The sequence below is a fragment of the Typopeltis vanoorti genome, chromosome 21 (assembly GCF_054136105.1).
Source record: "Typopeltis vanoorti isolate ZY-2024b chromosome 21, IOZ_Tvanoo_1.0, whole genome shotgun sequence".
NCBI lineage: Eukaryota > Metazoa > Arthropoda > Arachnida > Uropygi > Thelyphonidae > Typopeltis > Typopeltis vanoorti.
In genome coordinates this window covers 92,943,732-92,957,440 of record NC_143569.1, presented here as the reverse complement: position 1 = coordinate 92,957,440, position 13,709 = coordinate 92,943,732, and the positions used below count along the sequence as shown (strand labels likewise).

Genomic DNA, 13,709 nt, shown 5'->3' with positions numbered 1-13,709 from the left:
ATACAGTGGTACCTTGGATTGCGAGTAACTTGGTCTGCAAGTATTTCGCAAGACGAGCAAAAATTTGTAATAAATTTTAACTTTATAAACGAGCAACGTCTTGCAATACGAGTACTGAATTACCTATACGCTTTGTCTGCTGAGCGTCACGTGATCACAAGCTGCTCGAGACCGCACATGCTCGTCTCGCATGTGCGGTCTCAGTCGGCATACCTCATTCATATAGTCAACATTTGTGCTAGCGTTGTGACCATGTGTGTGTGCGTAAAGCATTTTTTTATTTTGTGTCCAAATGTAGTGACTGTTCTTTATTAACTGTACTATGACAATGGCCTAAATGAAGAAATGGGTTGAAAAAGAAGGTGGTAAGAAGAAGGAGATGATTACGGTGGAAGTTAAGAAGGAAATCATCGAGAAGCATGAACAAGGAATGCAAGTGGCCACCATCACAAGATTTTATAAGAAGTCTACGTCTAAGAAGTCTAGGGAGGTGTGTAAAATGCGAGAAACAGTGCAAAATTTTGTAGAAAAGCACCACCCGAGTAAGGCTGTGGAGTGCGAGCGATGAATCTGTTTAACGACAATGCAATGTCATATTTCTGTGAAATCCTCAAAAGGAGGCAAAAGCAAGTGTCAATGGATAGGTTCCTTGTTAAAGTCGCACAAAAAGAAGAAGAGTTAACAGATAGCAGTGATTCCGTTAGTGACAATGAAATTCGTCCTACCCAATACAAATTACTGTAATATGTAATTGTAATGTAATTAATAAATTCAATTACTTTATGTATTTTGTATTAATCATTTTTATATGAATATTTATGAGTTTTGGAACGAATTATCTGAGTTTCTATTATTTCTTATGGGGAAATTCGCTTTGATATACGAATGCTTTGGATTACGAGCACGTTTCCGGAACGAATTATGTTCGCAAACCAAGGTACTACTGTATTTTTTTTCAATATGATATTCATTTTTATCCTATTTAAAACTTAGTGCTGATCACTTTCTATTCCAAATCCTTTGTATACTCTTGTATCCTGAATGGGTAAAAAGATATCACTATCAATAATATCAATCTCTGAGGCTTTTATTTCTTGTATCTTCTCTCCCTGTGAATTTGTGCATATCTTTATGTTGGAACATACTGTTAGTAATGACCATGTCCATATCCTGAACAGAAATCCAACAGATACTAACCATTACTATTAGCTTTGCCCTTTTCTTCATATTTTCCCAAAATATTTCTGTATACATGAGTTCATTTTCTACTCTGCTGTTTAGATCTTCAACAAGACTAGCTTTTCTATTTACTTCATGCTAGCTGACTTTCCTAAATGACTTGAGATTTCCTAAATAACCATCAATTCTTCCTTAGGAGAACCTTCTGTAAGGCCATATTTTATTATTTTTTTTTAATTTCCCAATTTTGAAGTTTGCTCACATTTGAAGTTGCCTTCTGAGAAGTGCAATGCTTGCTGAATGCTATTACTACATGGTCCCCTATTTCACACAAAAATAGTAATGCAAGTATGTAATCCTTACCATACAAGTGATGTCATCATCATCATCATCACGCTTTTCAGAGATTTAGGCATAGAGTAGCCTGTTCCTGCCTTAGAAATCATCGTTGAATCTCTTTAGAGAACGTCCTGGTTTTCTTTTTTTCTAGTGGTTTGTAATCTAAAGCTTATTTCGGTAATCTTTCTGTTTTCATTCTTTTAATGTGTTCCATCCATTTATGTTTATAATTTTTTTATTATTTTTTCCGATTCTGGGTTTAATTCTTTCATAATTTCTTCATCTCTTTTGTGATCAAATAGAGTATGTTTTGCAGTTTTTCTCATAAACTTCATTTCAGCTGTTATTAATCTTCGTCTTTTTGTTTTATTGTCCAAATTTCGCTTCCATACAACAGGACTGGGAGGGCTAATGTATTGTATACTTTTAGTTGGTTAGTTTTTGAACTAGGTTAGGTTTAACACCTGTTATTTTTAAATATTTCGCAATTTTTAGGTTTATATCTTTTTCATATGTAATCATATATATTAGGTAGTTAAATGAATTCACCTATTCTAAAATCTTGATATCTATTACTATTTTAGTTCTTATTGGATGGCCATCATTTTTGATATTTCTGTTGATATTATCATTCCGTAATCCTTAGCTATTTCATTTAAATTTAAAATATCTTTCTGTAAGTTATTATTTTGATCATCAGCAAAAAAGGAGAGTGTTTAGGTTCATGGTAGGAAAAAGTTTAATATCCTGATGGAAATTTTCATTACATTTTATTATTATTTCATTTAGATAAATATTAAAAAGAGTTGCTGAAAGGGGACATCCCTGTCAAACTGATTGGTTTATCTTTCTCGGATATGATAGTTCATAATAAAATACCTCTATTAATTTTATCAAATGCTTTTTCTAAGTCAATAAATGTGATACATGTTTCTAAATTGTATTGTATTCTCTCCTTTTCTCTATTATTAATTTTAGGTAAAAGGCCGGGTCTATACATGATCGTCCTTATCTAAATCCAATTTGTACTTCTAAAATAAAGCTTTCAGAATATTTTATTAGTTTGTTATTTAAAATTCTGCAATATATTTTATAACACAGGAATTTAGATCTTCTTATAATTCTTAGGGTCACCTCTACTACCTTTTTTTTTTTAAAGATAGGAATCACTATTGCTTTTTTCCATTCTATTGGTGGGTAACTTGTTGAAGAGATTTTATTTAAAAATAATAAAATCTTTATTTAAACCTTATGCCTGGTTTTTCAGAATTATATTTATATAATTCTGAACCTAACTTATCTTCTCTGGGTGATTTTCCATTTCTTGTTTCTTTCAGGCTGATTTCTAATTCATCTCTACTACCTTTTTTAATGATTAGGATTGCTATTCCTTTTTTCTATTCCATTGCTGGGTTACTTGTTGAATAGATTTTATTTAAAAATATAAGTCTTTCTTTGAACCTTATTCCTGCATATTTATATAATTCTGAACTATCTATTCCTAACATATCTTCTCCAGGTGATTTTCCATTTCTTCTTTCTTTCTTTCTGGCTGATTGCCAATTCTTTAGTTACTTCCTTTTCATTAAATATTTGCCAGTTATCTTTTTTAAAATATTTATCTGTCCACAATTCTGTATCAAAATGTAAAAATTCTTCTAATTTCAATTTGGTGTTTAATTTTATGCTTTCTTTAGTATCTGTACTTGAATGTTTCAAAATTTCAAAATCAAAATACCATCATCATCATCATCATCAAATTCCTGCTATGTACCATCAACGGGTGTACAGGATATGATAGCTACATTAAAAATTTACATCATTATTAATTTTCTATCTACAATTTTCCTCCAAATCAGTCTGTTACTTGTCAAGACTCCAACATTATCAGATCTTATATTTCTATCATCTAAGGCACTTTGGACTGTATCAATCCACCTATATCTTGGTCTCCCTCTGGGTTGTTTTCCTGCCAAATTGGCAGAGAACACTCGTTTTGCTAATCTTTCCTCGCCCATTCTGTTTAAGTGACCATACCACCTGACATTAGCTCTGCTAACGCATTCCTGGATGCTGACAATATCAAGTTCTTTCCTAATATCCTCATTTTTAATATGATATTGCCATTGATGCCATCTGTTCACACCTATAATCTTTCTCAGGACTTTCATATCTGTGGTCTCTAGTCTTTGGTCAAGTGTATTACTTCTGACCCAGCTCTCAGATCCATAAGTTCAAACTGGTTTGAACACTGTCTTGTATAGAGCTAATTTACTGTTCCGACTAATTTCTCTCTTATTCCATATGAATTTATTCAATTGACTTCCACCATACCAGCTTTGCTGATTATGTTGTCTATTTCTATATTTAATTTACCATCTTCAGTAAAAATCGTGCCTAAATAGCTGAAACGTTTTACTTGTTCCACAGGTTCTCCATTCACAACACAGTTGACATTTTCAATGATTCTGCCTATATTCATTGTCTTTGTCTTTTTATTGCTGACCTTCATACCATATCTATTACAACAGCTATTCAATTTAGTCAGAGAATCTTGCAGACTCGTAGCAGATTTATTTAGAAGTATAACATCATCCAAATAAAGCAAAGAGCTGACATTAACATCTCCAATTTTGATATCATGTTTAATACCACTTTCCTTCATAATGTGATCCATATAGATAATGAATAACAGAGGGGATAATGTACATCCTTGTCTCACACCAGATTTAACATTAAACCATCTTCCTGTACTTCCTTCAATTCTAACTGCTGACTTACAACTCAAATAAAGACTAAGTATTGCTTGATATAATGCCCCATTGACACCATATAACTGCAGCGTATTGAATAGCTTCTCTATTGGCACCTTGTCATATGCCTTTTCCAAATCGACAAAACTTAAATACAGATCTTTGTTGTATTCCCATGCTTTCTCGACTATTTGTCGTAAAGTGAAGATATGATCCTGACAGCCTCTATTTGGCCTGAATCCAGCTTGTTCTTCACCAAGCTTTTCTTCCACAATTCTTCTCAACCGTTTCTCAAGTATACTTGCATAGATCTTGCCAGGAACACTCAGTAGGGAAATATCTCTGAATTCTCACATGCAGTTTTATTTCCCTTTTTATATATGGGTACTATGAGAGCTCTACTCCAATCATCGGGAATTCGTCCCTCTGTCCAGGCCTTCTGAACTATGCAGTGCAGCCACTGTAAGACTCTCACACCACCGTACTTCAGCATTTCTGGTCAATTATCATCTACTCCTGCTGCCTTTCCACATTTCAAGTGTTTGATGGCTTTTTCTACTTCAAGTATGGATATGTATTCCTGACTGCATGCCTGGTCAGTGTTTTTTTACCACTGTGCTGTCATCACTGCACAGTGGTAAAAACAACCTCCAGAATATCTTACCACCTTCTTGATATTTATTTTCGATATTCTTGCCAAAGTCTTCCCATGACTTTTGTTTAACTAGTTTTACACAGTGTTTAGCATTCCTACATTTGTCTCTATATTCTCTAAGAGCACAAGCTGACTTATTTGGCAGGAACTTTTGATATGCTTTCTTCTTTTACTTCACTGCCTCTTTAACTTCCTGTATCCACCAGGGAGTTCTGATTTTTTTATCCTTACAGACAACCTCACATGCCTCTCTGGCAGAATCAATCAATGTTTTCTTCAGAGTTTGCCACTGAATCTCCAAGGTTTGATTCCTGTTCTCAAACTCTTTCATTTTTTCTTCAATAATCTTTGTGTATTTTAGCCTACAGTTCACATCTGAGAGCTGCTCAACTTTTATTCGCTTTAAAACTTTCTTACATGTTATTCTTTTCAATATGAAATTCAATTTTATCTTGCTCAAGACTAGATAGTGATCACTTCCAATTTCAAATCCTCTGTACACTCTGGTGTCCTGCACCAGGAATAAAACATCACTATCAACAATAACATAGTCAATGAGACTTTTCTTATTCCTAGCCTCTTCTCTCCATGTGAATTTGTGCACATTTTTATGTTGGAACATGGTGTTAGTAATAACCAGTCCATGTCCTGAGCAGAAATCCAACAGATATTTGCCATTATCATTAGCTTTGCTCTTTTCTCCAAATTTTCCCAAAATATTTTTGTATGTCTCACAATCATTTCCTACTCTGCTATTTAGATCACCAACAAGGACCAACTTTTCATTTTTCATTGTGTCAGTGGCTTTTTCTAAAGCCTCAAAAAATTCCTCCACTTCTACCTTAGTAGAACCTTCTGTGGGACCATAGGCACAAATAAGTCTCATTGTCCAGTTTCCCCATTCTCGCATTTGCCCACATTACTCTACTTGAGACTGCCTGCCATTCAAGAAGATTAGCTTCGTATTTTATGTTGAATACTATGGCTACTCCTTCTTTTCCTTGATTGTCATTTCCTGAATATAAAATTTGTATTTATTGCTCAGAAAGATCTCACCAGTTTTTGTCTCTTTTGTTTCAGTAACCCCTATTATGTCGATCTGGTACTTATCTCATTCCTCAGCTAGCTCCATTTCTTTGCCATTCAGGCTTCTTATGTTGATAGTACCAATCTTTTACTCTGGTGATGTTGAGTTGGGGTTTGTTTTCAGATTTGTTCCAGTAGCTGACTTTTCGCTGTTTGCTCTGGTTCCCTGGCGAAAACAACGGGGCCTTGTTTGACCAGGCGACGCCCCAGCCAGCATGAAATTTTGTCATGTTGTACCATCATTTTTAATTTTGGTTTAACCAATAAGAATACAATTTGGTCGGCTAAATCCCAAATTGCCAGTCCATCCTCGTTCGTTCAGAATCCAAGTAGATACCCAACAGGGCACCACGAGAAGGTGAGGATTGGACATTAGGTCAGAAGCCCTGGTCGGTTCTCCGCATTCCTTTAAAGGCTATGTGGAGGTCTCCTCTCAGTTATACAGCTTTGACCCTTAAGCACCCCTGATCAAAATATACACTGTCTTATTTTATAGAAATCATGTCCTAAATTAGAAACAAATTTGTTCCATGATTCTCTCTGTCTTTTTCTCACTTCTCTTTTAGCTATGCCTCTTATTCTTTTATATTCTATTTCATCTTCTAATTTTTACTGCTTAACCATTTCTGATATGTTTCTTTTTTCATTTTGATTATTTCATTGATTGTATCATCCCATATCATCAGTGTCTTTTCATCTTCTAATTTTTACTGCTTAACCATTTGATATGCTTCTTTTTTCATTTCGATTATTTCTTTGATTGTATCATCCCATATCTTCAGTTTTTTCTTTTTATCGAATTGGTCTTTCCTAAGTTTTCATTTGCTGCTGTATTTAGTATTATCGTTTTTATATTATCTAAATATTAGTTAATTCTTTGTTCATATAGCCATTGTATATTTCTATTACTTAATAATCTAGTTTTATAAACAAATGTTTTAAATTTTCTTTCTGTTCTTGCTATTTGTAGCCATTTAGGTGTTAATCTTAATTTTATTTTAATGAGGAAATGTTCATTACTTATTTCATATCCAGTGTGAATTCTAACATCTAAAGAGAACTCTGATGTCTTTTCATTTAAGATAAAGTAATCTAATATTGATTTCCATCCTCTTGCTGCCCAAGTATATTTATGTTTATAGAAATAATTCCTAATTTTAAGGTTATTATAAACTACAAATCGCTCAATTTTTTACCATTCCTGTTTAGAGTAAGTTCTCCATATATTTCTATATTCTTAATTTCCATGTTTCCAATTCTTGCATTTAAGCCTCCTGCTAATATTACATAATCATTTTTATTTATTTTATTATATATATTTTGTAATTGATTACAAAATTCAATATTATTATTATTAAGAGAGACCTCCAGGGAGTGAAGGACTTATTGATTGTAAGCACCAAGTATCATATTTATTCTTGAATTCATTCACTGTTTATACTCACAACATCCAATGGCAATCTATTCCAATCATGCACCACCCTATGAGAGAAAAATTTAGCCCTCACCGTCTTTGAAGTGGCATTCATTCTCAGCTTCCAAGGATGCCCTCTTGTCCTTTCCCCACTCTCCATAAAATGAAAAATTCCTTCAACTGAAATCCTGTATAACTGTTTCAAAAGTTTTAAGTCTCAATCCCATCACCCCCTCTTTCTCCTGTTTGCTAGCATCTGCAGTCTACAAATTCTCAATCTGTCTTCATAATCAGTATTCCACAATCCTGATATCATTTTTAACACTCTCCTTTGAACTCTCTCCGCTATATCAGAATCACAATGGAAACCAGGAGACCAGACCTGCACACAATAGTCCAAGTGAGGTCTTATCAAGCCTTGTAAAATAAAGTGGCAAAATGACATCCTTATCTTTACATGTGAACGTTGATTTCAGTATTGCAGTTATCTTTTGAGTTGTATTTGCAATCTTTGCTACATGCCCCTGAACTTCAACTTCCTATCTACTAACACTCCAAGATCACTAGCCTCGTAAGTTTTTTCTAGCATAATCCCACTAATATAATACAACATTGGATATCGAATCACACTAAAGTGAATGGCTTTACATTTACAGACATCCATTTTCCCATGCCCACAATTCCAGCTTATTCAAATCATTCTGTAAGCACCATATATTAGCAGCATTCCTGATTATCCTACCTATCTTTGCAACATCAGCAAATTGCTGTATGTTGCTTGTCAAATCCTTCCCAATATCATTAATGATATTGTACAGACTGAACACTGATTGTTGTGGTACACCACCGGTTACCCTAAATCTTGCAGACTCCTTTCCATAGACCACTTTTTGATATCTATCAGTCAGCCATCCTCTTATCCACAGTAATATTCTATAACCCAAATCCATATTCTCCAATTTATGAAACAGTCTATGATGCTGTATTGTGTCAAAAGCCTTAGCAAAATTCAAAAGTATCATGGTGTATCCATTCCCCTTGTCTAGTTCAATGGTAACATTGTTATAGAATGTGAGCAAGTTGCTAAAACATGAACTTTCCTTAGTAAACCCATTTCTGAATGTGAGCCCTAACCAATTTTTCCAAAATCTTCACCACCACTCCTGAGATACAAATTGGCTGATAGTTGGATATTTCTGTCGTTGCACCACCTTGTGCAATAGAATTACCATACATTCTTTCCATTCCTGCACAATCTTCCATGTTCTGAGACTCATTAAACAACTTGGTCAACGGAATAACTCGTTCAGCTGAACACTCTTTTAGTACACTTGCTGATATCCCATCAGTTCCTATTGCTGAATTCTTACCCAGTTTTTGCAATAGCTCTAATACCTTGTCCTCATACACCTGAGTTTCTTCATTCAGTGAAGAGGTAGCAGTGAGCTCAATGTCGCATGTGCCAGGTTGATAGCTTTTAACAAAATGGGCACTCATTGGTTGTGCAACCTCTTCTGCATCTGTAACCCTCATGCCATCTGCATTTAGAAGAGTTATTCTTTCATATTCATTCTTTCTTTTACTTGCAGCATATCAATTAAATTCTTGTGGGTTGTCTTTAGCAAGCAGAGCCAGTTTCTTTTTATGCTCAGACTTTGCTTTCCGTACAACAGTTGTGACTCTTCTAGCCTACTGCTTATAATTTTCATAATGCACATCATCTTTATGCACTCTGTATTCCTTCAACATCATCCTTTTCTTACGAATTTTATTTAGTAAGATTACACATCAATTTGATTCCTAATCTATTTATTCTTCGATTTATCATCTTATTTATTTAAATATAAAGAGCCAAAATAACGCTCAGAACTTTCCCCACCTTTGCAACGAGTTGCCTGAGATTGTACTATGTACTAGGACTACTTGCATTAATTAGCTCACGCTAGTGACCGCCGATACTTTTATAGTTTACTATAGTCGGCATGAAACTCTCTGATTCCAATCTTTGAGTTCCTTATTCGGTTTTAAAACAATGTGGAATTTAATATCCTCTTAATTTGAATAATCTTATTTATATTTATCTTCTCTTCCTTCTTCTGGGGCATATAAACCAATTATTGCTAAATAACCTCTATATTTTTATTCTAGCTTCTATTATTTGCTCACCAGCTTGTGCTCTTTGGTCTCTGTCAGCTCCACTATATGTTATATTAAAATTTTCAGTTCTTATGATTCCTTTTAATTTCATTTTTGCTTCAGCGATTACTGCTATTTGAAAATATCTTTCATTTAATATTTGATCTAATTCTATTTCTTTATATGCTAATCCTCTTACATTCCAGTTTGCTATAAGTATTATATTTTGTCGTTTCCATTTTCATTTTACCTTTTCCATTCCAGGATCATTTTCCATAGATTCATTTTGATTACCTTTCTCTGTTGGCTTAAAAGTAGATTAATGTTCTCCATGTCAGATTACTAGTCTGGTAATAAAAAGTCCAGTGGTAGGGCTGCTACCATCGAGGAATAAGTATACTGAAGGGGAAAGAGTAGATTTTAGAGGGGAAATAGTTATAAGCCAGAAATAGAAAGATCCTAAAGCCTTCGAGTACTCTAATAGCATAAGGATCATAAAATATGAAGAGTTGGATGATAAGGCCTTATTATTCAGCTAGGTGGACCATGGGAGTACCACTTTCCTTACAATCAAGATGATTACCCCTTATGGCCCATGAGTCCTTATTCAATACATTCAGCCCACCCACCATATCTATTGGGCTCCCTTATGTGCCACCCAGTTGGACGCGTTCTCTAGAAGTTACAGGGTCCCCCAAAAGTACAAGTGATGTACCACTGCTTAACACTTGTAAATGAATGAACATACATAACAAAGGTAATCTGCATTTGGGTTTCACAATTTAACTTTTAAACATTATGTACTAATAAAGAAAATAGAGATGAAAAGAGTGGTGAGCACAAGCAAGAACTTCCAGCTTGTGCTACAGTATTCCTTAATGCAAGACAGACTCAGATGTGTTCAAACCATACCTCCATTACTTTTCAAAGTAATACATGCTTGATGGTCACTACAAAAGGACAGAGAAATGAATTTATAATTTTAGCATTACTGAGTAATTCATAATAAAACATTCTACAAAAAAGCATATACTCGAGTAAAAATGTATAAATAAAGACATTAAAGAAAACAAAAAAAAACATTACATGATGATTCTGTAGATCATTTGGATTTAGAACCTTGCACTGCCATTTTTAATTTCATTTCAAAAATAGTTATTTATTACATTTTTATTTATTAAATGATGGGCTGTAATGTGACGTGTGCACTAATTAATAAAAATTTATAAAACAAGCCATACTTAATATCAAATGCAAATATTATTATTAAACAATATATGGTCTTACCTCATCAGCAGTGCTGTCTACCATTCCAGGACACTTTGTGACAACAAATTCATGGCATCGTTTATGTACTACACAGGTACAAACTAAAAAGAAAAATACTAAATATTATAATAATAGTTATTATAAAAGTACTCTGGAAACTGATGAATAAGAGAAAACATCAAAAATTATGAAAACATTTATTTTAGGATGTTTATAAATATCATCGTTTCATAACTGTATTCCAGAATCCTGAAAACAAAAGCATACTCTTTAAACACTAATGGTGGCTTACAATTACTGTTACACTTAGAAAACTGAAACTGCCTGCCTTGCTGGCCAAGTAACCAACATATCTGCTCCCTAAGCAAAGAAGCTGCAGATTCAAATTCTACTGAGGACATTAATGTTTGTCATTGTCTTTAAGTGAGATTAATTTCATCACCCACTATATCATTAATCAGAGGCCTGAAATGGCTTGAAAAAGTTCCATGTTTGGTCCTGAGAGAGCAGGGTTTCTGGATTATGTAAAAACAGAAAATTAATAAAAATAGAAAATACTTAGTCTACCACTGTACTATAGTACTAATGTACTATAAATGTACAATCTTTCATGCATGGAAGTCTCGTAAACAGAAAGTGTGCTCCTGTGTTTATATCATCTAAGCAAATATGAAGCATGCTCTGATGCAATTGTGAAAAGACAATGCACTTTGTTCATCTTTCTGGAGAGTATGAGCAATTTTATTATTAAACTGTTTTCCTGATTTTTGAAAATCAGCATAAAAAATGGTTAATAAAAAAAAACATTACAGGTTCTGCATATTAATATACTATCGGTTCTGCAACCTTATAAATGGATAGGTGGGTATATAATAAAAATATATACACAATTTCCTGATTTGTACACTCAAGAGGTGTACATTACTGCTAGTTTCCTATCAACAATTTACTTCCAGATCAATGTTATTAGTCAGGTCTCCAAAACAGCCAAATGTTTTGGTTTTTAAGGCATACCTAGATTCTGGTCTTCCTCTTGTCCATCAAAACAATTCATGATAATTTTACCTACTGAAGTTTAAACCTAACATGGATGAGTTAAGACATAATCCAGAACTGCTCTGAAAATCAAATGGTGCTTTGCAAAAATGCTTCAGGTCCAATAAGGGTGGTAGTTTCACATTTAATAATGAAGTTTACTATTACCTAAGACATTCATAAACATCTATACCACACCAAAATCTAAAAAATTGGCATAGAAATTTTCTTAGATTCGAACCTACTCATGCAAGAGTGTTAATCCTCTTATTTACCACACACTAACTCTTGCTATCTTTAAATCATATTCACAGCATACTACATTCTACCTCATCTGAGAAACTTGCAGTGCATAAATATTCCAAGTTTCAACAACATCCATAGTAGTGCTTTAAATGCTGCCTCTCCCACTAAGCAAAACTTCTCAGAGCAGATGATCACCTTATTTTCAATTCCTGATATATACTACTACTACATAACACAAATTTTATGTTATTACTTGCTTCCTATTAACAATTTTCTGTCAAATTAATCTACTATTTGCCCAGTATTTAGATCTTACATTTCAACCTTCTAAGGCAACTAACTACATTGACATTGGTCTTCCACTGTTACCCCCCCCCCCCCACCATCACCAAATCCATACAGTAGCTAGATTCAAACCCAAAGTCTATTTACTGGATGGACAGCAGACATGATATCCAACCAGGCTGAGTGGATATTATGTCTGGTCCTGATGGCATTTTCTGAGTGTTCTTAAAGATTTCTGTTCCAAACAGCTGACTGACTACACATCATATTCCATAATGCATTTTTAGTCTCTCTCTCTCTCTCTCTCATTTCACTGGTATCTATCTTGTAGCTCACAAAATTTAGCTCATATTCAACCAATTCTCAAGAAAAATGATATTCATTGTCCACTCTCTCTCTCTCTCATATTCTTTCTAAAGAATTTAAAGCAGAGCATTTTATTTTTAGTTGCATATTATGATAATGGATGAATCTTTATCCCTAATTTAACACTACACACTCAATGAGGGAAAAAAAATGAAATGACCTGGATAACAAGGATAACACGAGTTTGGAGGATGGCAGTGGCACTCTTTGTGATGATCCCTGCTGTTAATGCTAATGCGGCAGTGCACCAAAATCGATGTAAAATCATACCATGATTTCTGTTAGTTAACTGGATTCTATAGAACTTGGGACACTTCCAGGAACAGCCTCTCCAATTTAAACCAGGATTTGTAAAGTATTATGGCTATGGCTTTCTTCCATTTTATAATGTGGTCTTTCTCTAAGGTATGTTGATATAGTCTGCTTTTTGGTTTTGGTTGATCATTCCAGATGTATTTTTTATATTCTTTTTTTTTTTTCCTTGACCAAAGTAATCATCCTATCTATATGGAAAAAACTTTCCTTTCTTCGTTAAACTACCACTTCAATCTAATATTGTTGCCTAGGTTTATAATAACCATCTGATGGCATACATGATGCTCGCTATTATATGAGTACTATGGATTTTGAAAAGTAAAAGTGCAAAACTGAATGCTTTGCCAAGAACTTGTTCATTTAGAACAATGAATTATTATTATTAAGAGAGACCTCCAGGGAGTCAGGGACTCGTTGAGGGAGGCCACACTATTCACACCAGCTATCACACAGTTTTCTTGAATTCATTCACATTACTTGCACACGACACATTCAGTGGCAATCCATTCCAATCACGCACCACTCCATGAGAGAAAAATCTAGCCCCCCCCCCCCCCCTTCTTAGCAGCATTCATTCTCAGCTTCCAAGGATGCCCTCTCGTTCCTTTCCAAACTCTCCATAAAATTGAAA

General features: G+C 34.1%; 1 protein-coding gene across 2 annotated transcripts in view; it reads right to left on the bottom strand.

The window, feature by feature from the left end:
- Window positions 1-13,709, bottom strand: part of Pkc98E (Protein kinase C) — a 343,235-nt gene that overhangs the window by 189,614 nt on the left and 139,912 nt on the right. For both annotated transcript variants that reach the window (XM_090411701.1, XM_090411702.1), the window contains exon 5: window positions 10,850-10,932. In XM_090411701.1, the coding sequence (XP_090267827.1) occupies window positions 10,850-10,932 (83 nt within the window). The remainder of the gene's footprint in view (window positions 1-10,849; window positions 10,933-13,709) is intronic.